A 24,116-nucleotide genomic window follows, 5' to 3' on the forward strand; every position below is an offset into this window, starting at 1 on the left:
CAGTTTTTACTTTCTAATTAATTCCAACTGTGTTCTGAGTTATGAGCGGCCTGAGAAAGCCTGGTGCAGAGAGTGACTCACTGATTCTGCTCCTTACCCCTGAAAAACGACCACTCTGAAACGAAAAACAAACCAGAGGAGCTCTAGTGAAGGATCCGCATTTCTGATAATTAAGTCGTCTTCACACTTTTAAGTTGAAGGATTAATTATGTGTTGGTAACTTGAGGTAAAGTGACCTGAGACTTTCCATGGCTGTCACAGAGAGGGGAACCGTAATAATTTCTGACCAAGGAAATGGCCTCATTTTGCTTTGGGGTTCCACTAGTATTCATTAAAAAAATAGTCTTTTAAAATCCCTCAGTGTTATTTGCTCTGGTGGCCAGATCTGTCTGGGAGGTACTTCCAACTGGGAAGGACAGAGGATCTTTGACAGTGTTGGTAGTGAAAAATAACAGGTTTTTGTTCAGTACTCTGGTGTTTTTTTATCTCTGAACTGGAGGTTCAAGGTCAGAGGGGCTGTACCCAGCCTCGTCTGACTTCCCTTGGCTGTTTGCACAGAAAAGCAGACATTCTCTGAAATCAAACATTGCCTAATATTTGCATTTCAGGTGGAACCTCAAGATGCCAAAAAAAGCCCATCAATACATGGTCCGAGAAAGCAAGACCAACTTCAAGCCTGTAGAATCCATACTTATATCTTTGGGTGTTAGGCAAATGCTATAAATATTGCTGAGAAATACAGAATATTTCCAACAGTAAACATTTACATTCTCCACAAGGGTTTAACTAGATGTCATGGTAACTAGAACAGGCAAGTTGCAAAGAAAATAGAAGAGCTCCCTCCCCTCGCCTGGATATCCACAGTCAAAAGCTTCAGTGGCTCTGACTTCCCAATCCTTGTAGGGAATTCCATGGGAGTTTTAATTGAGTTAGAAGTATATGGTGACTTCAAGACAATCAGAGCGAATCCTTGTGAGAACTGACATCTATGACAAAAGCATTAAGAGGAGCTTTTTGTGTAGGGACTCTGCAGAAACCTAATAAGAAACCACAAAACCAAGCAACAGGAGTTACAGCACTGGTCCACATTCAAGGAGCACCTCCTCCAAGCTCAGCAGAGGTGCATCCCCGTGAAGAACAAGTCAGGCAAAAAGGCCAGGAGGCCTGTGTGGATGAGCAAGGAGCTCCTGGACCAACTGAAAGTAAAGAAGGAAGCCTATAGAGGGTGGAAGCAGGGACAGGTACCCTGGGAGGACTACAGAGAGGCTGTCTGAGTGACCAGGGATCGGGTGAAGAAGGCTAAAGCCCTGACAGAACTGAATCTGGCCAGGGATATAAAAAGCAACAAGAAAAGCTTCTATAGGTATGTAGGGGACAAAAGAAAGTCCAAGGAGAATGTAGGCCTCCTCCGGAAGGAAACCGGTGTCCTGGTTACCCGGGACATGGAGAAGGCTGAGGTACTCAATGACTTTTTTGCCTCAGTCTTCACTGATAAGGGCTCTTGTCTCACCACCCAAGCTGTGGAAGGCACAAGCAGGAACTGCAAGGATGAAAAACTGCCCACTGTACTCAAAGAGCAGGTTCAGGAACATCTGAGGAACTTGAAGGTGCACAAGTCCATGGGACCTGATGAGATCCATCTGTGGGTCCTGAGGGAACTGGCAGATGAAGTTGCCAAGCCGCTGGCCATTGTACTTGAGAAGTCGTGGTGGTCTGGTGAGGTCCCTGGCAACTGGAAGAGACGGAACATAACCTTCATTTTTAAAAAGGGAAACAAGGAGGACCCGGGCAACTACAGGCTGGTCAGCCTCACCTCTGTGCCTGGCAAGGTCATGGAGCAGATTCTCCTGGAAACCATTCTAAGGCACATGGAGAGCAAGGAGGTGGTTGGTGACAGCCAACATGGCTTCACCAAGGGCAGATCGTGCCTGACCAATTTGGTGGCCTTCTATGATGGGGTAACAGCATCGGTGGACAAGGGACGAGCAACGGATATCATCTACCTGGGCTTGTGCAAAGCTTTTGACACTGTCCCGCATGATATCCTTCTCCTTCTCTCTAAACTAGAGAGACATGGGTTTGATGGACGGACCACTTGGTGGATAAGGAGTTGGCTGGATGGCCGCACTCAGAGAGTGGTGGTCAACGGCTTGATGTCCATGTGGAGACCGGTCACGAGTGGCGTCCCTCAGGGGTCCGTGCTGGGCCCGGCCCTGTTCAACATCTTTGTCGGCGACATGGACAGTGGGATAGAGTGCACCCTCAGCAAGCTCGCCGATGACACCAAGTTGTGTGGTGCCGTCGACACGCTGGAAGGGAGGGATGCCATCCAGAGGGACCTTGACAGGCTGGAGAGGTGGGCCCGTGCCAACCTCGTGAAATTCAAGCAGGCCAAGTGCAAGGTCCTGCACCTGGGTCATGGCAATCCCAGGCACAAATCCAGGCTGGGCGGGGAATGGATTGAGAGCAGCCCTGAGGAGAAGGACTTGGGAGTGCTGGTGGACGAGAAGCTCAACATGAGCAGGCAATGTGCCCTTGCAGCCCAGAAGGCCAACCGCATCCTGGGCTGCATCAAGAGGAGCGTGGCCAGCAGGTCGAGGGAGGTGATTCTCCCCCTCTACTCTGCCCTGGTGAGACCCCACCTGGAGTACTGTGTCCAGTTCTGGAGCCCCCAACACAAGAAGGACATGGAGAAGTTGGAGAAGGTCTAGAGGAGGGCCACGAAGATGATAAAAGGGCTGGAGCACCTCTCTTATGAGGACAGGCTGAGAGAGTTGGGGCTGTTCAGCCTGGAGAAGAGAAGGCTTCAGGGAGACCTGATAGCGGTCTCCAGTACCTCAAGGGGGCTACAGGAAAGATGGGGAAAGGCTGTTCAGTAGGGCCTGTTGTGATAGGACGAGGGGTAATGGTTTTAAAATAGAGGGAGGTAGATTTAGATTGGATATGAGGAAAAAATTTTTTACAATGTGAGTTGTAGAACACTGGAACAGGTTGCCCAGAGATGTGGTGGCTGCCCCATCCCTGGAAACGTTCAAGGCCAGGCTGGATGAGCCTCTGAGCAACCTGATCTGGTTGGAGATGTCCCTGCTCCTTGCAGGGGGGTTGGACTAGATGGCCTTTGAAGGTCCCTTCCAACTCTAACCATTCTATGATTTTCATTGTTGTTCTAGAGGCGTTGGCTGTGGAACAACTTGGATCATCAAGGTCTTGATGGAAGAAACAGGGAAATCTTCTTAGAGCACAAATAAAGAACATAATATTAAAAAAAAAATCCCAAGCATTAATTTAGGGTTTTTTTTCTTTTTACTGTACACTAATTTTCTAAAAAGTGGGGGGAAAAATCCAACTAAGTATTTAAGATAAGTAAATTATTTAACTTTCAACTGCTTTCCTCTTCTCAAAGTATATTAAGCTTTATGGTTAATGTATTTCTGTGCTAAGGGAACCTTTGGCCTTGGAGAAATGTGCCTCTGGGCTCCTCACGCTCCAGAATCTCCTGCCAAGGAAGCTGGGGCTTGCTGAGACAAACGCCAGCATGTGCCATCTGCCTATCCCACTCACCCTGCCTGTCAAAGCCACTGCCTGCAGTTCTCCAGATTGCCCCATCATCTTCATAATAAAATCTCCAGAGACCAGTTTCTCAGACTACAATAATCTTGAAAAACACTGTTTTGTTCCACCAGGCACATACTCCTGCACAGCCCCGCACACCACAGCCGAGGGAGCCTTGCCTCTTGCTGCGCCCTGGTCCCCCCAACAAAGAGCTCTATGGACTGCACGGGACGGTCTCCTCTCTGCCCCATCATGAAAACCCCTGTGCAGTGGATCTCCCTGGTTCTTCTCAGTCCTCTCCAGCTTTATCAGTCAGCAGATAAAGTCAGCTCTTGGCTGGTTTATGACACCTGGCTCCCAGCCTTGTGTAAGGAGCGTCCTGCTTTTGGTAGTGTCCTCCTACTGCCACCTGTCCACTGCCTCGGTCCTGCCAGCTGTACAGGTCCATGGTAGGACATGTGGGCTATGGTGAAAGCAGCTAAAAACATGGCTCTCCTTGTCCTTCCTTCCCTGTACAACTTTCCATCTGCTGAGATTCGGGCCTGCATTTGCAAAATGTTGCATGAAGTTTGGAGATGGAGAAGGTGGGAACTGCCTAGCTTGCTGCCCAGAAAGTGAGATCTGTCTGTGTATCAGAGCTTGTAGAAACCTGCTTCCCCATGTGGGCAGCGTGTCTGGTCACCCAGGCAAGCGTTAATAGTTAGGAAATAAGGAGAAAACAGAAGTAACGTTAAGCTACCCTGAGCTTGAACTTGAGCCTTTGGGGGGAGCAATCAGGGGCCTTAGGACAACATTCCTCAAGACCTTCTGCCGTTTCCAGTGTGCAAAATCAAAGCGATACCCCTGAGGTTTGGTGTCTAACCTGCTGGTCTTAGAAGGCCGTAGTGTCAGACACATAAAGGTCTAGATGTGGCATGTCTGACTGACTTAGAAAACCCATCAGACTAAGTAATGGAAAGAGGCTTGTCCTAGGTTTTGAAATGCATTTTATTTATGCACTTAAGTATAAATTCAGCCACATCATTCAATGCTTGGCAAAAGCAAAAAAAAAAAGAGCCATAATATCAGCTACTTAACTCTCCCCTCTCTAAAGGTTTCCATCAAGGATGAGACGAACGCTGAGTAAGAATGAAGTGGGTGGAGGGAAGAGAGCATAATAAATAATGAAAGATACAGTGAATCAGAGTCCTTAGGTAATCAAAATACTTAAGCCATAAAGATATCAAAAAGAAATAAGCTCTGTCCATATCTCAGGGCTATGTATCACACAATTATATTGCTATCAAGAGTGAGTGTTCTGCACCAGTATCTGTGCGGAATTGCCGCACTCTCAGTGTATGCCATGGTCCAATATTGTCTCCCAGAGTCAAAAACTAATTAGGTGTTAAAATTTTCAGAGTGCTGTTGTGAGTTAGAAGGCTTAGTTAAATAATTACTGGACTCCAGTGTGTTTTCTTAACATTGCTTTCATCTAGTCTTTCACCTCTCTTTGCTTCCTCAAGGCTGATGCATGGAATATTAAAACACAAGTCTCAAATTCAGAGGAGTCTATCTTTGCTAATACTATGTCAGGCAAATGTATAGGAGTAATAAACTGCACCATCAGCTTAGTATCTAACTCAGAAAATCTCCCTTCCTAGATATTAATTTCCATCTAAAAGCATTGTGAGCCTGCAGCAGTATTAAAAAATATATTTTTACCATTCTGCTTGAAATCCTTTGCTTTTGCCATATAGCAGCAATTATAAAGTCCTTTTCTCCTGGGTCACATTAATTTTGCCTACATTAGTCACCTTCTTTTGCTCCATTTTGGCAAGTGTTTACATTAGCCCTAAATTCAAGTCCAATAAGCCTCTCAGTGAAGAGCTGCATGCACTTTTCCCACCACATTAGATGCTAGGCAAGTTCCATCCAGACAATTATTGTCTTTGTTTTGGTCAGTAAGTCCCACTGGTCCTGGGCGTTAGTTATGCTGAGTACTCCAGTCTTAGCGCAGTACTGTACTATCTGCGGTCGACGTTACAGCTGTCTAGTGAGGGCTGCAGAGCTCTGTAGACAGACATTTCTGCCAGGGGCTCAGCGATTCAGGGAGCTGATGGCTGGTGTTGTCAGTACCTCATCCTCCCTGGGGAAAGAAAATATCCTCATGGCTTCTCCAAGACTGCCAGAAATGGTGTTAAAAGCAATGAGAATTGCATGCAGGCAAGGGGGCAGCCATACATCCAGAAACATGCGGGTGAGGGCAGCGACCTGGGGCTGCAGGAATTGCTCAGCACCCTGCTGCCAGTTGTCATTTCTGCTGGCGAGGGGGAGAACGGTGCTCCGGTTATCCGGAGCCTGTGGCTGGAGGCACAGGAGTACAGGTTTGTAAGGTGGGTTTTGCTGAGGAAATGCTAAACTGATATTTCAGAAGGCGCTGCAGAGGTGCTGACGTTTCCCAAGTGCAGGCAACGTAGGATGCGCTGTGAGATGAGGGGCAGGGAGCTACCTAAAATACCGCGCTTCAGTAAACCTCCCGCTCTCTGTAGTGATTTGCAGCAGTGCAGTAACTTGCTGTCTGCAGCAGCCGCGCTGAACTGCCTTGGCTGGTCGTGGCTCCTTCACCTGGGCTGAAAGCAGTAACAACCTGGCAGCCGGAGAGAAGCCCAGGTAATAAAAGTGCCGAAGGAGGGGCTCATTTCATTTACCTCATTTGAGTGGTTGAGAGCAGCTGTCCTTTGTGTCTCGCTGGCTTTTGAGCAGTAGGGAATATTTGCAAAGTCACCTTGAGCTACTGCTGAGCTCCCAAAATTTGGCCGCGTACTTTCTGTTATGCTGACAATTGATGTGTGCTGCAGAGCAAGGGCTGCGGATCCGTTACAGCTTCCGAGTCCATTTAAACCATGAAGGGAGACGTTACTCTAAATCTGAGATGGATTTTGCTGAGTTTACTGTTTAAATCCCTGCAATTAGATATGTGTTGATTATCACAAGTGACAGAATAGAGTTGTAGCCATGAATCCTACTGCACCCAGAACTTTAGCCTTAATTTCTTAAAAATGTTTATGTTGGCAACTCTGGTTTGCAGTAGAATATTTTTATCATTTGGAGAAGAAACAGCCAGGTTATGAACCTACATGTTGGATCTGAACCACAGTTAGGCACAGAGCAGCCTGCAGCAACAAAGAGTGAGCCTATCTGCCTGGCAGTGTCCATGAAATCCCTTTGTGGAGTTGAGATGTGCAATAACAGCTACATCTGGAAAGCACAGCATGTGCTTGATCAGAAAAGAACATTTGTACACATGGAGATGTGGCCGGTAAAGCATCTTTGTATGCTACTGACCATGGCGTTTTGCATGGCTCTTTGAGCGCTCGGTAGGAGAAGTGTTAAAATGTGGCTTAGAGGCTGACTAAGTTGGTTTCATACAAAGATAATTAATTCTTTGCCACAAAGATCACTTGTGTTCAATGTGATAATCTAAATCTGTGGCATGGTCCCAAACAGCTTTCTACTGCAGCCATCCACAAACAATGCTGGTGAAACACTGGCCCAGGTTGCCCAGAGTGGTGGTGGATGCCCCATCCCTGGAAATGTTCAAGGCCAGGCTGGATGAGGCTCTGAGCAACCTGATCTGGTTGGAGATGTCCCTGCGCCTTGCAGGGGGGTTGGACTGGATGGGCTTTGAAGGTCCCATCACCCCAAACTATTTCATGATTCTGTGATTCTATGCTTTCAACAGTAAAGTGCTGGTAATGGTATGAAATCAGCCAGCCTTGCTTATCTGTTTCTATAGCCATTTATTTCGTTATCCAAACATGTAATGACAACATAGTCACTGCTATTAATAGTACACAAGTATCATTAGTACCATGAGACGATATAGTCCACAGTTTAGAAGCCAGCAGCAGTTGAAGATTTTCTTATGTTCATGTTAATTCTTAGCACTTCTTTTCTAAATACGCATATGCCACAGAATTGCTTTCGAAAGCAGGTATGCAGGGGAGGTCAAGACACTTGGCAAGTCCCCATTATTAGAGGACATTTTTGGCAATATTTAACTTTTTCTTTCCATCTCAGTTCTGACTTCTTTTTTTCATCTGTCCCTTACTTCTGGGCATATGGGGACTGTATATTTTGTTCACAGCTGCCACTTGAAGCATGTTGACCTTTCAGCTGGTTTTGTGCCATAGAAATTCACAAGATGGAAAAGCTTCCCTTACTGTAATAATAAAATAATATTTTATTGCTATGCTAATAACATATTTGACAAGTTGCTTACAAGTACAGCTTTGCATTGCCTCAAAAAAAAATATTTCTTCTCCCTCCCATGTTTTGAGTAACTGTCTGGTTCTGTATAGATTATGTATGTCTGTAGAAGACTGAGCTCACAAGACAAAGAGGTGGCCATGTGCACTGATTTAAAAATACACCTCTAGATTTGAGGCTGGCATTATGTTAAATAAAAGCAACTATCGTTAAGCTGCACTGTGTATTTAAAACTCCATTTAATCACTTAATCTCCATCCATTATCAGCTACATGAATTATTGAAAACAGAAAACAGGATTTTTTTTTCTATTTTTTCAAATGTGTCTGGTAAAACAAATATGTTTGCATTTAGGGCAAGACTACATTGTCCTCAACATCCTCACTGACCAGCTGTTCTCAAACACATCCTTTCTGAAGTAAAATTTTACCATTAACCTGTCCCTAAGAAATTATTGTCACAAGAGAATATTTTTCCCCTCCAAAAATTAAAAAGTGGTGAAGAAAGTAGGATTTTATTTTTAGTTTACAAATTAAGAAAAACCTGTCTGCAAACTGAATTCAGTTGCAGCAATTAAAAAAAATATTAAAAAATCTTTCAAATAACTTCTAAATATGTTTTCTTCAAAAAAGCTTGTAGAAAAGATGCACCACTGCTCCCAGCAGAAATCTATTTGAGCATTGGACTAGTGCTATCTGAAGAGAAATACTGTTTACAGATTTAATATCTCCTGCAGCATTTGGATTTGTGGGGAGTCCTTTCAGGCACTGTGTTTGCTCCAGCTCGTGCTCAGTTGGTGGGAACCCCTCCGTGGTCTTTCCTCGGAGCAGGCTCAGGCTTTTACTGAGTAGTGGAGCAAACCCAAACTCTCCCTCAGGCTGAAGATAAATGATTTCTCTGGTGAGTTCCCAGATATTTCTGCTCACTGCGGATTTTGAGAACTGTGCCCTAAGGCTGCACTCCTGCTGGTCTCACCTCTGGCAAGGAGAGGAGATGCATGCAACAAAATGCTGTTCACATTTTTAGGTGAGAGATTTTTCTCAGCAAGATTCACAGCCCTGGGCCAGAGTCCTGAGGAATAACTAGTATTTTTGAACACTTACAGTTTGAAGAGGTTCCAGTATCTGAAGCTGCACTGTAAAGAAACAGTGTTGAATGTTAGCGCCTCATAAAACACGCATCACATCTTGTTAATAACAAAATAAGAGACGTGAATAGATCTGACCCCCTCTTTTGAGATGAAGGGCCGCCTTCTGGACTCTCTTTGGCTCTCCTTGAGACCAAAGCGGAGGAGCACAGGACAGGTGGTCCTTAAATGAACAACTGTTGGAGAAATTTGTAGGGAACATTTTGTAAGCAAAGAAAAGGATTTACCTGTTCCACTTAATTTGCTTGGTGAGTTCACCTAAGAAAGATGGAGAAGAATGTTTTACAAAGCTGGCAATGCATTCAAGTTTGGGACTTTGTACTGTGTCCCTGGATCTCACGGTCAAGGATAAACTAGGTGGGGATGGGGGTGGGCAAATGAAGACGGTATTTCTTGAAAGCATGATTGAGTACCCAAGGACTCGGGAGGCAGGTGGGAGCAGCAAACCACGTCAGACAGAGGAGAAGCTGGCCTTAACGCTGGTTAGGAGCAGACCTCTTCTTTGTTATCCCCAGAAACAGTCTTTCTGCCCCCTTCCCCCTCCCCTCTTCAACACCCCCAAAATCCCATCTGAATCCTCATCAGCCCCTCAACCCCCCGGTGATGCACATGTCCCGTATAAAGGAGCCGCCATTGGATGCTGTCAGCCCAGCTCACTGAACCCCATGGCTTGCTGTTTTCTGCTCGGGGTCAGCAGCGTGTGGCCGCTGGGCCAGGGCAGATCACTCACTGTGCACGTCTTGCAGCAGCGAGCCCAGGTGGCTCACGAAGTTCCCTGTTAGTTGTCGGTAGTGGTTGATCCTGGCCCGATCCAGCTGCACTACCACCACATCCATCCCACAGATGCTGAAATTCTGACTCTCAATCCTAGGGCACAGGCAGTCATTTCACCAAGGAAAACCGTTTAGCATTGAATGTTAACAAACTCCTTCATTAGGAAGGACTCTACAAAGAGGAGGGTGCTTTGGCAAGATGAAGTATCAGGTAAGCAGCTCTTGGATAAGGTTAAGTGAGTTGCTATTGTTACATATTGTTATTTATTTGGCTTTTGCTTACCAAACCTGGATGCAAACTTTCAAATGCTGAAAATGAGAAAGGGGGAGGCGTTTTGCTAATACCCTTGTGCGAATATGGCTCTGAGATGCTGCAGGCAGGCTCTTACTGTTCTAGCACAACTGTTGTCATGATAGAAAGAAAATGCCAAACGTATTAAATGGTGTCCAGGCTTCTGGAAAATGACTTTGATCCCACAGGCTAGATTTTGACTTGCGGCAGAGCTATGAGTAATGGACTGTGCTGCTGCCAGCACAGCCCCTAGGTACACGGTGATTCACAGTTATCCTTACAATCCAAGTTCAAACTCAGCTTTAATTTGTACAAGTTACAGAGATGACATCTTAAAATCCAGCTAGGTGTTTGAGCTAGCCCTTCATGCAGGCAGGGAGTTTAGTGCTGCAGCAAAATCTTTTGTAGGTCTGTAACTTACTGCTGGTGTAGTTTTGCACCATTGAATTACAGCTGGCACTCAGGCGTCAGTTAGGAAGTGCTGAATTATAAATTAAATGTATCACTTGCAAAAGAAAGGATAATAAATCTGTTTAACTAGTAAGCTTGTCCACAAGAAGAAGCAAAAATCAGTGGGAAATGAGCCAGTTACCTCTGCAGCCAAAGGCTGTTCAATGGGACTTAAGTACAGGAGTGCCACCAATACACATCCAGGAGAGCGTTGCTAGAAACTGGACCCTATGGGCTTCATCTCTGATAAAAATGTTTTTCTAGTAATAAAAGCTAATGGTTTTCATCAGCATCCAGCAACTGTGTAGCTGCCAAGGAAACTGAAACTTAAAGGGACCGCTGGAATAGCAAGCAGATATCTCTCCATCCTCATTAATTCTGAGGGATTCTATCCCTCTGGCTCAGCTGGGATAGAGAGCAGCTTTGCAGTGTAGGGTGCTGGGACAGAGGGGTACAGACAGTGGGGTTTGATCCCAGTTATTGACACCATATTTTTTTCACAGGAGAATAAAAGTGTTTTCAGGTGAAACATACCTGTCCATGGCCAGTTTAAATTCCTACAAATAGGATTGCCAAAGAAAAAAAAAATTGTTAGTATGATTTCCAGAAAGGGCAGCTGGCTCAGAAATAGGCATATTCATGAAGAAAAGCAGAATACCACTGCTTACTTTGATGAAGAGGAAAATATCTGGTTGCTCTCTGAGCTTCTGCAAAGACTCAAGATGCTGCGCAGCCTGATCTCTCCGCTCTTCCATTTCCTTCTTCGCTTTGGTAATGTCTGCCAGTTGTTTTTTCTCATTGGATTGAATGTCACTCAGGATCTTCTTCTCTTTCTGAATTATCTCTGTCTTCATTTCTTCAAACAGCTTTTGCAGCTGAAAAGTCACTGTTTTCGTATTGGTCTAAATGAACAGATAAGAAAACGGTGCACTGGCTCAGGAACCCAACAATTCAGCTTAGTGTCCCTTGTTCATTAATTAGGATTGTATCTGTCCTTTGCACTGGCTTTAGAACGAAGAGGATAACAAGCATTCACGTAGAATATCTGATTAAACAGAGGGCTATTAAAGTTATAATGCTACAGTAAGAAAATCAGATAAAATTCAGCTAGCAATGTGAGAACTGTATCAGTACACATTGAAAATCCTACTTGTAGACTTAAGTTGGTTTTCTTTTATTTAATGGCTAGAAAACTTTAAAACTATATAACAATGTGTACAACAATCTGTAGTCTGCGAGTCCTGCAGCCTGGTCTGTGCAACCACAACAAATGGTGGAGTCTCCCAGCTCGTTCCTCCTGTGGAGCTATGCTGGGAGGTTGTGAGACAGATTGGATTCTGGCAGTTTCTTACACCAGGTGTTTTCCCTGCTTTGGACTATATCTTTTTCTATTCATCTCCTTCTAACAGTATGGTTGCCATCACTTATTTCTTAGAAATTGTTGAGGAAAGATGCTCTGAATTAGCGATGATCTGGGTACCAACCTTGAGCTGATTCTCACTTTTCTGAAGCTCTTCCACGGCAGTTGCTAAAGTGCTTTTACGTTCCTGCAGCCACGTCACGATGCCCGAGAGTTCACCCTAGCAGAAAGAAAGACATCATTGAGCTTCACAGCAGGGAAGCAGCACGAGTAGTTCTAAACCAGACTGTTAGTTTGTGGAGCTGGGTGCCTTCTACCTGCTCGCTTTCACCAGTGAGTCCTATAATAAACTGCATTCACTTGCCTCCTCATAAAGATACGGCATAACGGAAAACTGATACAATCTTGAAATCTTTCAAGTCAATGTTTAATTTTTATATATGTGTAACTTTGTATGTGGTAGGTTAATAAACAACTTTCCCTTTGAATAAGTAGATTTCACTTTAAATGAATAAATCACACTTTATCTGTTAAAGCTCTGTTCCTGCCAGAATCTTCATGTGTGCCTAATACGATCCAAATACTTAGTTTTCACATCTGTCAGCAGCTGTGGGATCTGAGGATAAGGTAATAAGCAACCATCTTTACCGAAGATCAGTGAAGCAGCACTACTTAGTCACCCAGATGTTTATTTTAACAGATATCATGATCATTGAGTGCTGTTATACTGCATGATAACACATTTCAGATGGGACATTAAACCTCATTCTTCGGGGATTAAACAGTCTCTGAATGGTTCCTGGGGGCCTCCAGCAGTGTTTTCACACCTTGAGCACCCATGAATGGGCACAGCAGACTGCTAGATTCCCGTAATAAAAATTATGCCGGAAAGCTTAGGTTTTCCATGTCACAGCTGGAAATTTTTAGTTTTTTAAAAATTGAAAGACAAATAATCAAATTTGAGCGCAGTTCCTTGCACCAAAAACCTTTTGCAATTCCTCTGAAGAGCTGCATTCCTGATTTCCCTATCCTGGGGAGTTTGAAAAAAAACAAAAAAAAAACCAAAACAAGTGGAATACGCAACTGAAATCTCAGCTTACCCATGGAGATGGGTTCCCCACAGATAGGGCAGTGTTGTTCCTTTACCAGCTCCAGGGATGAAGGAAACAGCTACTTTCCTACACAGCCCACTTCTGTTTCGCAGCCCTGATTTTTTTATATGTAATTTGGCAGAGAAAGTTAGTTTGCAATATGTGTAACTGCAAAGGATGCTTCCTGCTAATTCTCGAGGAGGCTGTGACCTGTCCTGAGGTCCAGAGAGAGCCAGGCGCTTCCTGCCCACACACGGGGTTCCTGCAGGGGGTTTTCTCGCAAAATTTCAAGTGCAAGGCAGTGAGTGAGCATAACAAATGCATTTTATCCCTTTGGTCTCGGCTGATTCTGGAGCATTTCAAGGACAGCAGCTGGACCCAAAGGTGGGGACATCGAGGCCCCATGTCTCTGTGCCCACTGGGATGCTGGCTCGACAAAATTTATGGCTGAGGGAGGAGGGAGACAGAGGGAAGGGCCTGTTTCCCAACCCAAAGTTCAGCAGAGGTGGGGTCCCTGAGAATCTGTGGAGAAAGAGACTTCTTAATCTCAGCCAGGAATACACTTGTCAGCGGCAGTTTGCAGTTGCCTGGGCCTGACGGGACAGGCCCGCGCTGCAGTGGCAGGGGACAGTGGGGCCCTGTGGTTGCCTCTCGCTTGCCCTCCCGCACACACGTCCACGTCCACATCCACACACGCTATAGGATTTACCCACCCTTGTCCTGCTCAGCCCCAAACACCTTTCTCTGCTCTTCTCCCTCTGCTCAGCCTGCCAGGCTGCTTTGGCAATGCAAAGGAGGAAGTGAACAGCAAATTCCAGCACAACGCACCAGTTGAGGCGGACATGACATCCCCCGAGCTGCTTCCTGCCTGCCCTCGCCCTCCCCGTCCCCATTCTCTGGTGAAAACCTTACCACCCCTCCTGTGGCTTCCCCCCTTCCTCAAGGTCAGGAGTTTGGAGCAAACCTTGCAGGGCCTGTGAGGAGAGGAGGGCCCCTTACCAGCTGCTTGTCGTGTGCCTCCTTCAGGGTGATGATGCTGTGGTCCTTGTGGCACCCCGCAATACAGCACAGCGCGCAGACGTACTGCCCCTCGTCCTGGCAGTAGCCCTCCAGCAGCCTGCCGTGCTCCGAGCACCTCCTCTCTGCCGCCACACCACCTGCACCCACCTCCACCAGGATGTGGTCCTGCTGGGAAGCCTTGGCATTGTGTTTGTTCAGGTGGGCCTGGCACAAAGACGCATCGCAGCTCAGGCAGGTTTTCACCGCTGGCTGGGACCAATCCAGGCAGAAGTCACAGGGAACCACCTCCTTCTCCACCTCTGCGGAGCACTTGCCTTGTTGTCCTTTGGAAGTGGTGGCCAGAAATGCCTCCACAATGCTGCACAGCTGGAAGTTCTTCTGCAGCTCCAGGATGGGCCCCAGCTGGAGCTTGCACATGGGGCAGGAGTAAGGGGCCTTGGATTGCTGCTGGGCACCGAGGGTCTTCTGGATGCACTGCTTGCAGAAATTGTGACCGCAGCTCAGCGACACTGGGTTCCTGTACAGACACAGGCAGATGGGACAGCTGAGTTCGTCCTCCAGGCTGGCACCTCCTCCACATTCTTCCCTAGCTTTTGCCATGGCTGCAGAAATGGCGAGTTAGCCAGTCTGTGAGAAACGAAACTAAAAAGACGGTCTTGGCATTGTGCCCTAACCGGAGACAGCCCAGCGGCTGCAAGTCCGTCCTCTCTACCCTGTCCCAGGCTCCACCCACAAACAGTTCTTGTAAATCATGGCAACCACTTTGTCATGCTTAAACCCAGCCAGCAACCAAGCCCCACACAGCCGCTCGGTCGCTTCTCCCCGGTGGGATGGGGGAGAGAATTGGAAGGGTAAAAATGAGAAAACTCGTGGGTTGAGATAAAGACAGTTTAATAGGTAAAGCCACGCACACAAGCAAAGCAAAATAAGGAATTCATTCACTTTTTCCCATCGGCAGGCGGGTGTCAGCCATCTCCAGGAGAGCAGGGCTCCATCACACGTAACGGTTCCTTGGGAAGACAAATGCCGTCACTCTGAACATCTCCCCCTTCCTTATTCTTCCCCCAGCTTTGTATGCTGAGCATGATGCCATATGTTATGGGATATCCCTTTGGTCAGTTGGGGTCAGCTGTCCCAGCTGCATCCCTCCCAGCTTCTTGTGCACCCCCAGCCCACTCACTGGTGGGGTGGGCTGAGAGGCAGAAAAGGCCTTGACCCTGTGTAAGAACCACCCAGCAATAACAAAAACATCCCTGTGTTACCAGCACTGTTTTCAGCACAAATCCAAAACTTAACCCCGTACCAGCTAGAAGAAAATTACCTCTATCCCAACCAAAACGAGCACACACTTTAAGAGGTTTGCCCTCAGTCTCAGGCAGCATCATTCCATGTGCGAGCACTCAGCAGGCTGGTGGGAGCAGGGGGTGCTGGGGAGGGCACAAGATGGAGAATTCTCCTGCAGCCCTCTGCCCTCCCAGAAAAAGCCTCAATCCCACACCAAGGGCAGCAAATCAAAGATAAACCCTAGATGAGAAGAGTATGAGCCTGGCAGGGGTAAGCCAGGAATTCCCTCTGCTTTGTCTGGTTCTTCGCCACAACAGTTACAGATGCTTCCCTAAAGGTAAATAGGGAAAACCCAAGGGAAAGTTTTACTGGGACTTGTTGAGGCAGTTTTCCCTCCAGCCAGCTGACAGGGAAATGGGGGCTGGTAAAGGCTCTTGGAAAGGCACTCTAGGATAGAAATATCCCTGTACTGTCTCAGGAGCTTTGCTTACCTCACTTTGTGCCCATAGCACCTGAGACCAGGCAGAGCAGCAGCCACTGCAGGTGCCTTTGGGAGACCCAGCTCTACTCACATGGTTTTCCATATCATTTTGCTGTATAAAATGCAAAAGACAAAACACAGCCACTTTCTTCTAAGGTTGAGCAAGGATTTATTTCAGCATATGCAAAACTGTAGTGTCCCTCAAGGTCCTTCACTGTCCCTGCTGGGGTGAAGACCTCCAGCCTGGATCTCTTCATGCCAATACCCGGGCTCTGTTGGAGCCACAGGCAGCAGGCAGGCATATCATCCCTTCTCTCCAGGGCGTTTGGACAGTTGTAAGAATGAACTAATCCAGCCCCCATATGGCACAGACTAAAGGCACAGGAGTTTTCCTCTTTATTACTCCCTTTGCTGTGAGATTTTTGCATAGGTGAGGCAAAAATTAAAACTGAGGCAAGAAGCAGGTAAGTGATGTATCAGAGAGCTCATAGGGGACGACAGCAGCAGCGAGCAAGAGAAGCCAGGTGTCTTATTGCTGAGTGTCGACTCAGCTTCCAGGCCAGCTTTGCTTCTGCAACGGATGGCTTAGGTTGTGCAGAACGGGCAGAGGCACGCAGAAGTAAAAGCTGCTGCATTACAGTAGAGATCAGCATCACTGCTGCTTATTTCTGTAGCAGTTAACCTTGTACTGTCAACTTTTTTATAAAATAAATTGCCATCAAGTTTTGCAAACTAAATTAATAACATGCGGCTAACACAACGTTTGATACAGACAAGCAAAAAAGCCCGAGGCCTTGCGCTCCCACAGATAAGCCGTCGCAGCAGCCTAAAATCCAATTTCTAATAGGTCAGTTTAGCACAGCCTCTGTGCAGCAGCAGTCGTGATACCTAGGCCTGGAAATGCAAAAGAGCAGCTTATCCCCACATCACTACAGGAGCTTCAGAGACCCAGCAGACACGCCAAAGGTAGCACGGACGGGATAGTGCGAAGGGATGCTTACTCTCTCTATAAGCTTGAGGCTCTCAGCAGGATCTCCACCCTTGACAGACACGTTATAAAATGACAGCATACTTCTTTCACAGTCTAGCTCCACCCTGACCACTTGGAGGGCTGCAGGAGAGTACTTTCGTGTGATCCTTTGACCAAAGAACACATGGAGGGAGTAATCATGAGACATTTCCAGGTAGCACTCAAAGCTGGGATTAATGACTCCAAGCTTCCAGCATCTGGCCTTGCTAGTGTCCACCTCCCATAAGTGACAGCCCTCCAAGAAGCTCTGGTCGCTCTGCACATATGGAATGACACCGTATACATTTGGCACCCCAAACAGCAAGGAATTGAGTATGCCTGAAAAGATTGTGGTGTTACAGTGAGCAAATCCACGTTGCTGATGCATTGAAGTAGTCAGATGTTCATGAACTATAGAAAGAAAAAAAAAAAAACACATTATGATTAATCAATAATGGCACAGATTTGCATACATCCCCATTGCAGAAAGCTGGTGTGTTGGTTTTGTTTCGTGGGGGCGGCTACGGTGGCAGCTTCTGCAAGAAGCTGCTAAAGGTTCCCCTTTGTCTGGTGGACTTGGTCATGCCTAGGGCAGACCCGCTGCTGGCCAGGGCTGCGACAATTGGTGATGGAATATTCAGTGATAACGCCTCTGTGATAAGGTATTTAAGAAGGGAGGGGGAAAAAAGAAAAAAAAAAAAAGGAAGAAGATGTGAAGATGTTGAGCGGGGGCAGAGAGGGGGAGGCGCGAGCCTTGTGGGCCTCACCCTCTGGCCTCCCACCGGGCGGCCGACTTGGCCCAACTTGGCCCAGCCCGGCTGCAAGAAGTGGAGAGGAGATTAGATGTGAAGAGAACCCGAGAGGTGTCTGCCTGAGCCGGTTGTGAAGGATTTCTGTGAGAGGAACGGCTGCAGACGCCAAGGTCATTGCAGAAGGAGGGGAGGAGTAATGCAGCTCCTGGTCAGAATTCCCCTGCAGCCCATGGTGCAGCCCTTGGTGGAGCAGGTTGTCCCCCTGCAGCCCATGGAGGCCCACAGAGGAGCAGAGATCCACCTGCAGCCCATAGAGGACCCCACGCCGTCGCAGGGGGATGCCTAAAGGGGCAGAAGAGGTGTTGCTGTTCTCTTCTCTGAATCCTCCCAGAAAACTCCTAGGACATCTACACCTCCTTACCCAGAGCCCATTTTAACAGGGTATGTTCAAGGCATGCCCCAAAGTGCTGAAGCCCAGGACAAGCACCCTTTTATGTACACATATGTGAAAGTAATCATACAATGTTAGTAATCAATTCTTATAGAGGTACTTGGTGTACTTGATGTCTTATTACAGTCCTTCCTTAAATATCTTTTGTTACCTTCTCTGTCTTGCTTGTCACGTAGTGAAATGATCACTTACCAGGTGGTGCCTTCAGTAAGGACTGCATGTCGGAGAGGAATTGCCGGAAAAGCCTTAGAGTAGTATCTGTTGTTAATTTATCCAAAATTATGGGTGGCGTTGGCAGTTCTACATTAACTTCCTTAGGAACTGGCTTGGGTTTCCTAAAACATGCAGAAAGACATCAGAAAACCATTACTGAGCCCATCTCCGCGCCAACAACTGCATCCCCCACTCCACATCCAGCCTCGATGGGAGATACGGAGGCAGCCTCTATCCTCCCCTCCCTCTGCAGTGTTACCAGGGACTCCCCCTCTGACCGGACTTCTCCCAGAATCCCAAATCTCTTCAATATCATTAGGATGAAGTTCACTCCATGGACAATATCTGTCACGTGACGACCTTGTCTCAGCCGCCTCAGGCCCAGTTTTTGCCAGGACAGACCCTAGCATCATGTTCGCTCAAGCTCCCGCAGCAGGAGCTAACGAGGCGTCAGGGGCAGCCGCTGGGATGCTGGGACAGCAAACGAGGGGAGCTGGGTTATCACAGCCAAGGGGCAACGCTGCACCTGCAGTGCAGGGCTGGTTGGGGGGAGCCTGTGTGCATGCAGTGGTGGGCTGTGCTGGAGGAACAGCGCTGCGCAGGCACTGGGGGAACCGCTCAGGAGAAAAGCCATGAACTTTGTAGACTCATGACTTCACTGCATGTTTTGGCTCCTCCAGCATTTGCTTCTTAGAAGCAGAAGGCAATGCAAACTGGAGGATGACTCAGGATGTCTAACCTCATCCATCCTTTGTGTGCCCACCCAGGAATTGACTTCAGAATAGGTCTCGAGAACAGGTATGGAGGGTACAGAAAAATAAGCCATGTTGTATATGAAGAGTTGGATGTGACCGATGTTACTGTTTTGGGGCTTCTCCAGGTCTCTGACGAAGCCAGGCTCAGAGCGTACAGTCATTGTGCCAAGGGGCAGCCAGGGTGAGCCCAGGGAGCTGTGGGCCTGCAGTGCATGCAGGCTGGGCTAGCAGACCTGCACCGCTGGACTATCAGACCTGATGCAACATGTAATGCAATAGTAGACCACCTCAAAGAGCCTACCTGGCTTGAGTTGCTGCAAAAGCCTGTAAAAGACATTTTGGAAGTAGAATTAGCATAACACAGGTAAAGGCCAGCCCAAGAGCTGAGTATCTCTGGGAAGGGAGATGCTGGTAGGTACCTTGGTGAAAAGAAGTGGGTCTTTCTGATCTCTCAGAGCCTTTAGCTCCCGTACATCATGGCTGACTGCATCCTTCCCCTCTTTGAGTTTATCTATCTGCATCTGAATTACAGAAAGCTGTTGCTTCTCATTGCGATCGAGAGCTTCCATGACGTCTTCTTTTTTGTTATCTAGCTGCAGACGCATCTCTTCGAAGAGACTCTTCAGCCGATTCCTCCACAGGGTCTCCTTAGTCTATTAAGAAAACACTTTCAAAGCTGTTAGGGACTCAATATTACATTTTCCACACCAACTCTCACTTAGAAAAGAGCCTGGTCTTTCTGGGCTGAGAGAAGTAACTACTAACTTAGTGTCTCTCCATATGACAAAACCCCAAGATGTCTGTGTTGGTTTTGTTTAGTGGGGACATGTCTCACTGGCAGCAGAAGAGCCAAGTGACATAAGTGGCTTTCACCAGCATCTGGCACCTGACCAGAAAAAGATGAAAAACTAGTGCTTCTTGCACGATGCTTGCTGAGGACTTTCCACTATGCACATATTTCCTTATTCTGCACTGGTATTTTTCTATGGATACACTATGGGTGAGGAAAAACAGTTTCTCTGCTTACTGCCTGCACCAAGCTTCCTTAACCATTTGAAAGCAGGTACGCTGCCAAACAGGATACTGCCAACAGGGGCAGTTTTGTCTTCAGACTCGAAGGGAACATTTCCTTTGCCCAGTGCCAGGACTTCTAGTCTCATCACTTACTGGTGGAGGAAGGCAAGTGCCAATTCTACCTAAGAAAATGAACTAGAATTTGGAGATCTGTGTTAAATTCCCTGCTCTTTTAGATAGGTATTTATACGCTGGGAGCAAAAACCAGGCACCTTGGGGCAATCTTTTAACCTAATTCCTACCAACTCCATAAGGTTGGGGGAAAAAAAAAAAAGCCAACCATCACCCACTAATCAGGAGGTATAGACTTAACAGCAACTTTCAAGATGAAAGGTCCTTTGGAAACTAAGAATGTACTTCTCGGACTGATAAAAAGGTTGTTCATCATCATTCCTCAAAGAAGAAACCTAGAAAACATCTGATAAACCACCCAGGAACTAAAAAGGCTTTGGACTCCATGATCTGGGGAAGGGCAAAAGAAAATCAGCTGTCAGGATGCAACCATTCCTGAAGTGATATGGGACCTTGGAACAAACCTTTACTTCCTCCTTTTGTTTCAGCAGGTTTTGTATGTTTTCATGCAGCGCAGCTTCCTGTGTTCTCCCTGCTTTCAGAGCTTCATGAAAAGCATTCTGTAACAATAACCGGAGGGAGATATCAGAATAGGACCGACATATGCGCACAAGATCAGCAATTTTATGCAAATGGATTAAGGTAGACCTGCAAAAAGTTTGTTCACCGCATGCTCTCAGGACAAATCGATACAGAAAGGTTTACTGGAATATTTTATCCCTGAACAAATACCACAGTTAGGAACATAGGAGAGATTTTGAAACTGAAAGCTGTTCACGTGCACTAGCCACTCATAAAGTTACTTTCAGTCCTGACAGCTTCCTTTCTGTTACTCTGTCATTAATTTTCTTTGCATAAATGCAGCTCAGGCTAATCTTCCAGCTTGGAAGTGCACGGAGGATCAAAAGCATAGCCACATGCACTCGGTCCCACCAATTTGGCTCCTCGGGATGGGAAGAAAAAGTTTACAACATCTTGTTTTATATCCCAAGGGGCAAGCCTAGAAGGAATCTGGGGCAAAAACAGGAATTAGAGCCCAATACCCCAAGATGGAGATTTAGCCTAATCCTTGTCTGCAGATCTGAAACTTGGGAGATATTTCATCCTTGTGCTGCGGGCAGCTCTCCGTGCCACAGATCTCTGTGGTTTCCCTAGTGCAATCCATGCCCTGGCCACTGTCCTGGCAGCTGCTTACCTGCGCTTCGCCAAAAGCCTCCTCCAAAGTGGCAACCTCGTGGTTCTTGTGGGAGCCGGTGACACAGCACAACATGCAGACCCAGATCGAGTCTGTCTTGCAGAAGGACTCCAGCACTGTGCCATGCCGGGGGCATCTCTTAGACAAAAACCAGGCATCACATGGCTCGCTCAGGACATGGTCTTTCAGGAGACCCTCTGTGCAGTGCTTGCTCACGTGGGCTTGGCACAGGGAGGCCTCGCAGTTCAGGCAGGTCTTCACGGCTGGCTGGGGCTCCTGAAGGCAGAAATCACACAGGATCACCTTGTCTTGCTGGCCCGAACTTTCCCCCTTTTCTTCACATTGTGCTTCGTGGTTTTCCTCCTCTTGATGAGCAGGAGCATCCAAAAGCCTGTTGCAGAGCAGGTCGTTGGGCTCCAGCTCCGTACTGGGGTCTGCCTGGGCACAGCACAGCGGGCAGCTGAAACGGTTCTGGTTGCTGCAGGCTTTCTGGGTGCACTCATTGCAGAAGGTGTGACCACAGCTCAGGGACACCGGGCTACTGTAAATTTTCAGGCAGATGGGACAGATCAGTTCCTTCTCCAGCCAGGGCACAAAACGCTGCTTGGCCATGCTGCCTAAGCTGCCGTGCGGTGCTGAGCGTCAAGAAGGCTCTGGTGGACTCTGGTGGAAAAAGAAACAGAAAGCAGCAGAGGCCAGCAGCTGCTGCCTCCTCCCCCTTACTAGAAAAGGTCATCCCTCTCCTCCACCCAGCCGCCTGCCTCTCATCCCCCACACTGGTGGAAGCCAAGGCCATGGCAGGACAAACCCCAGGCAGGCAGCCAGCTGCTGCCACGCGCGCCAAGGACAGCGCTTGCAAATGCAAGTTCTGCCACGCTGGAGGAGGTGGGGAAGGGCAACAGAAAGCAGCAGTTTCATGTGCTCTGGGGGCACAGCAAATCCAGGTGAGCGCTGCATACAGTGTTAGTCACGTTCGAGACAGCTGTGGCACAGGGATTAGCCGTAGTGATGTGTGAAGCCACAAGCCCCATGGTGGAGAGAAAAATAATGAGAAAATACAGGGTGGTTAGGAATAAGAATAAGAAACATCACTTGAAAAGTACAGCTGACATCTGAAACATCCCCATTCAGCGGGCCAAGGTCGCATTAGGGAGCAGGTAACAGGCAGCAAGCTGGAAGTGAGCTTGTGCTTTGACATGAAGGGAATAAATCTGCCAACCCCCAGCAGGTGCAGCGTGTCTGAGAGGAGTGAGAGGCCAGTGCTGTAAGGAAGAGATTTGTCTGAGGAATTCTTGTAAAATAACTAAGATAACTGTGGCTCCTCTGGACATTTAGCCAAGTACAGAGTCCTTGCCTGGACAGTGGCTCAGGAATCTCGCTTGGTTCAAGTAATACGTGTTTAACAAGTCCTCAGGAACCCAGGAGCAACCAGAGCAGGGCAGTAACACCAGTCTTTGCATATATCACAGGCAGCAAGGTCTCTTGCTCATGGAGGGGGGGGCTCGCGGGAACTGTTTTTTGCTTACTGAGATATGCTTTGTGCCAACAGCTTCTCAGAAGCTTCTCAACAGCTTCTCAGAATAACGGGACAGAGAGAACAGAGAAAGGAGTAGCTTTTAAAACAGTAAAAATAAGTTGCCTCCATCCTCCTCGGTATGCACACAGTATGCTGGATGCATACTGTGTGCATCCCAACCCCAAAACCCAGTGCTGCGTAGGAAAAATCCTGTTTGATCTGCTTGGAGCCCATGAGGGCTGCAGAAGGGCTTGCTCTCTGCAGGAGCCTGCACCTCCTTCAGTGCTCAGCCTCTGCCCCAGCAGCGCTTGCTGGTGGTGACCAAAGCACGATTGTGGGAGCAAGGAGGGGTCCTTGTGGATGTCATGCTGAAAGGGAAGCAGAGATACTTAGAAAAGGAGAGAGGTGGCAGCCCCGGCACTGCTGCATGGAGCCAGCTGCCTCCCAAGAGCCCCGCACCAGCAGCTCACCTATCGCAGCCACTGCCAGGGTGGATTTGCTGCCTTGGTCATCAAAGGGTCTGTTCAGCCACCGCCAAGCGTGGCCTGCCATGCACCACAGGCAGCAAGAGCCTGCAGATACAGAGAGCTGGAAATGCTCCCTCAGACTCAGGGTGGTGGGGTTTTTGGGAAGCTGTGTTAGTGCTAGAAAAGCTGCTGGGGAGAGGATGGTGTCTTCTTACCTGCAGGAGGCTGCTGAGAAACACAAGGGGTCCAAGTCCAAGCTTGAAAAGGTATTTGGAGGCAGAGACACCATGTGAAAAACTAAAATGGAGCCAGCCAAGGACTGAGAGGGAGAGAAAGAGGGAAGATAAATTGCAGGACCCCAAACCAGCAGCACCTGGCAAGAGCTCTCCACTGACATTTAAAGACACACAGCAAGCACAGGAGGAGGGAGCTGCAGGTGCCTTACGGATGGAGATTCAAAACTTGGGGGGAGAGGGGCAGGAAGGAAAACTGGGAGGAGTCCTTGTGGGCATGCGGGCAGCTGCTGTGGGCAGAGAGGTCCCAGAGCTGGCAGGGAGGAAATAAACCAAACCTGTCCCTGTTTCTCCCTGCAAAGACAGCTGGACAGGCACAGACAACAGCTGGGAGCGATGAATGCAGAGAGTGGGCACATGCATGTCACTCGAAGTGTGGCCCCCAGAACCCCCTGGGCAGACCATGTGTGGCCCAGATGCTGAGGTCCATGTTGGGGAGCAGGGAGCTGCTGTGCCTGGCAGAGTCCCGGGCAGGATTTGGTGTGGGATGGCGCTGCCCAGGGCATGGGTGTGAGCCGAAACTCCAAAGGGCAGCCCAGGACAGCTTGCCAGGCAGCAAAAAAATCCCAAGTAACAGGCGTTAACACGCCAGTCGGGAGCACAACCCTGGCATGGCATTTC

The 24,116-nt window shown here is 47.8% G+C and overlaps 2 protein-coding genes across 2 annotated transcripts; both read right to left on the minus strand.

The window, feature by feature from the left end:
• Window positions 1-7,311: 7,311 nt before the first annotated feature.
• On the minus strand, window positions 7,312-14,556 carry LOC104486340 (E3 ubiquitin/ISG15 ligase TRIM25). The gene is made up of 8 exons (XM_086759101.1): window positions 13,913-14,556; window positions 11,947-12,042; window positions 11,131-11,364; window positions 10,997-11,019; window positions 9,678-9,814; window positions 9,175-9,205; window positions 8,904-8,935; window positions 7,312-7,753 (listed from the first exon to the last, which is right to left on the minus strand). The coding sequence occupies exons 1-8, from the start codon at window positions 14,531-14,533 to the stop codon at window positions 7,704-7,706; spliced, it is 1,224 nt and encodes a 407-aa protein (XP_086615227.1). The 5' UTR covers window positions 14,534-14,556; the 3' UTR covers window positions 7,312-7,703.
• A 1,851-nt stretch (window positions 14,557-16,407) lies between these two features.
• LOC104486341 (tripartite motif-containing protein 6) lies at window positions 16,408-21,831 on the minus strand. Its single transcript, XM_086758984.1, has 6 exons — window positions 21,220-21,831; window positions 20,489-20,584; window positions 19,298-19,531; window positions 19,180-19,202; window positions 18,103-18,245; window positions 16,408-17,118 (listed from the first exon to the last, which is right to left on the minus strand). Exons 1-6 carry the CDS (start codon window positions 21,829-21,831, stop codon window positions 16,628-16,630), a joined length of 1,599 nt encoding a protein of 532 aa, XP_086615110.1. The 3' UTR covers window positions 16,408-16,627.
• Between the last annotated feature and the right edge of the window lie 2,285 nt (window positions 21,832-24,116).

The sequence above is a fragment of the Chlamydotis macqueenii genome, chromosome 14 (assembly GCF_036417535.1).
Source record: "Chlamydotis macqueenii isolate bChlMac1 chromosome 14, bChlMac1.mat, whole genome shotgun sequence".
In the NCBI taxonomy this organism is placed as follows: Eukaryota; Metazoa; Chordata; class Aves; order Otidiformes; family Otididae; genus Chlamydotis; species Chlamydotis macqueenii.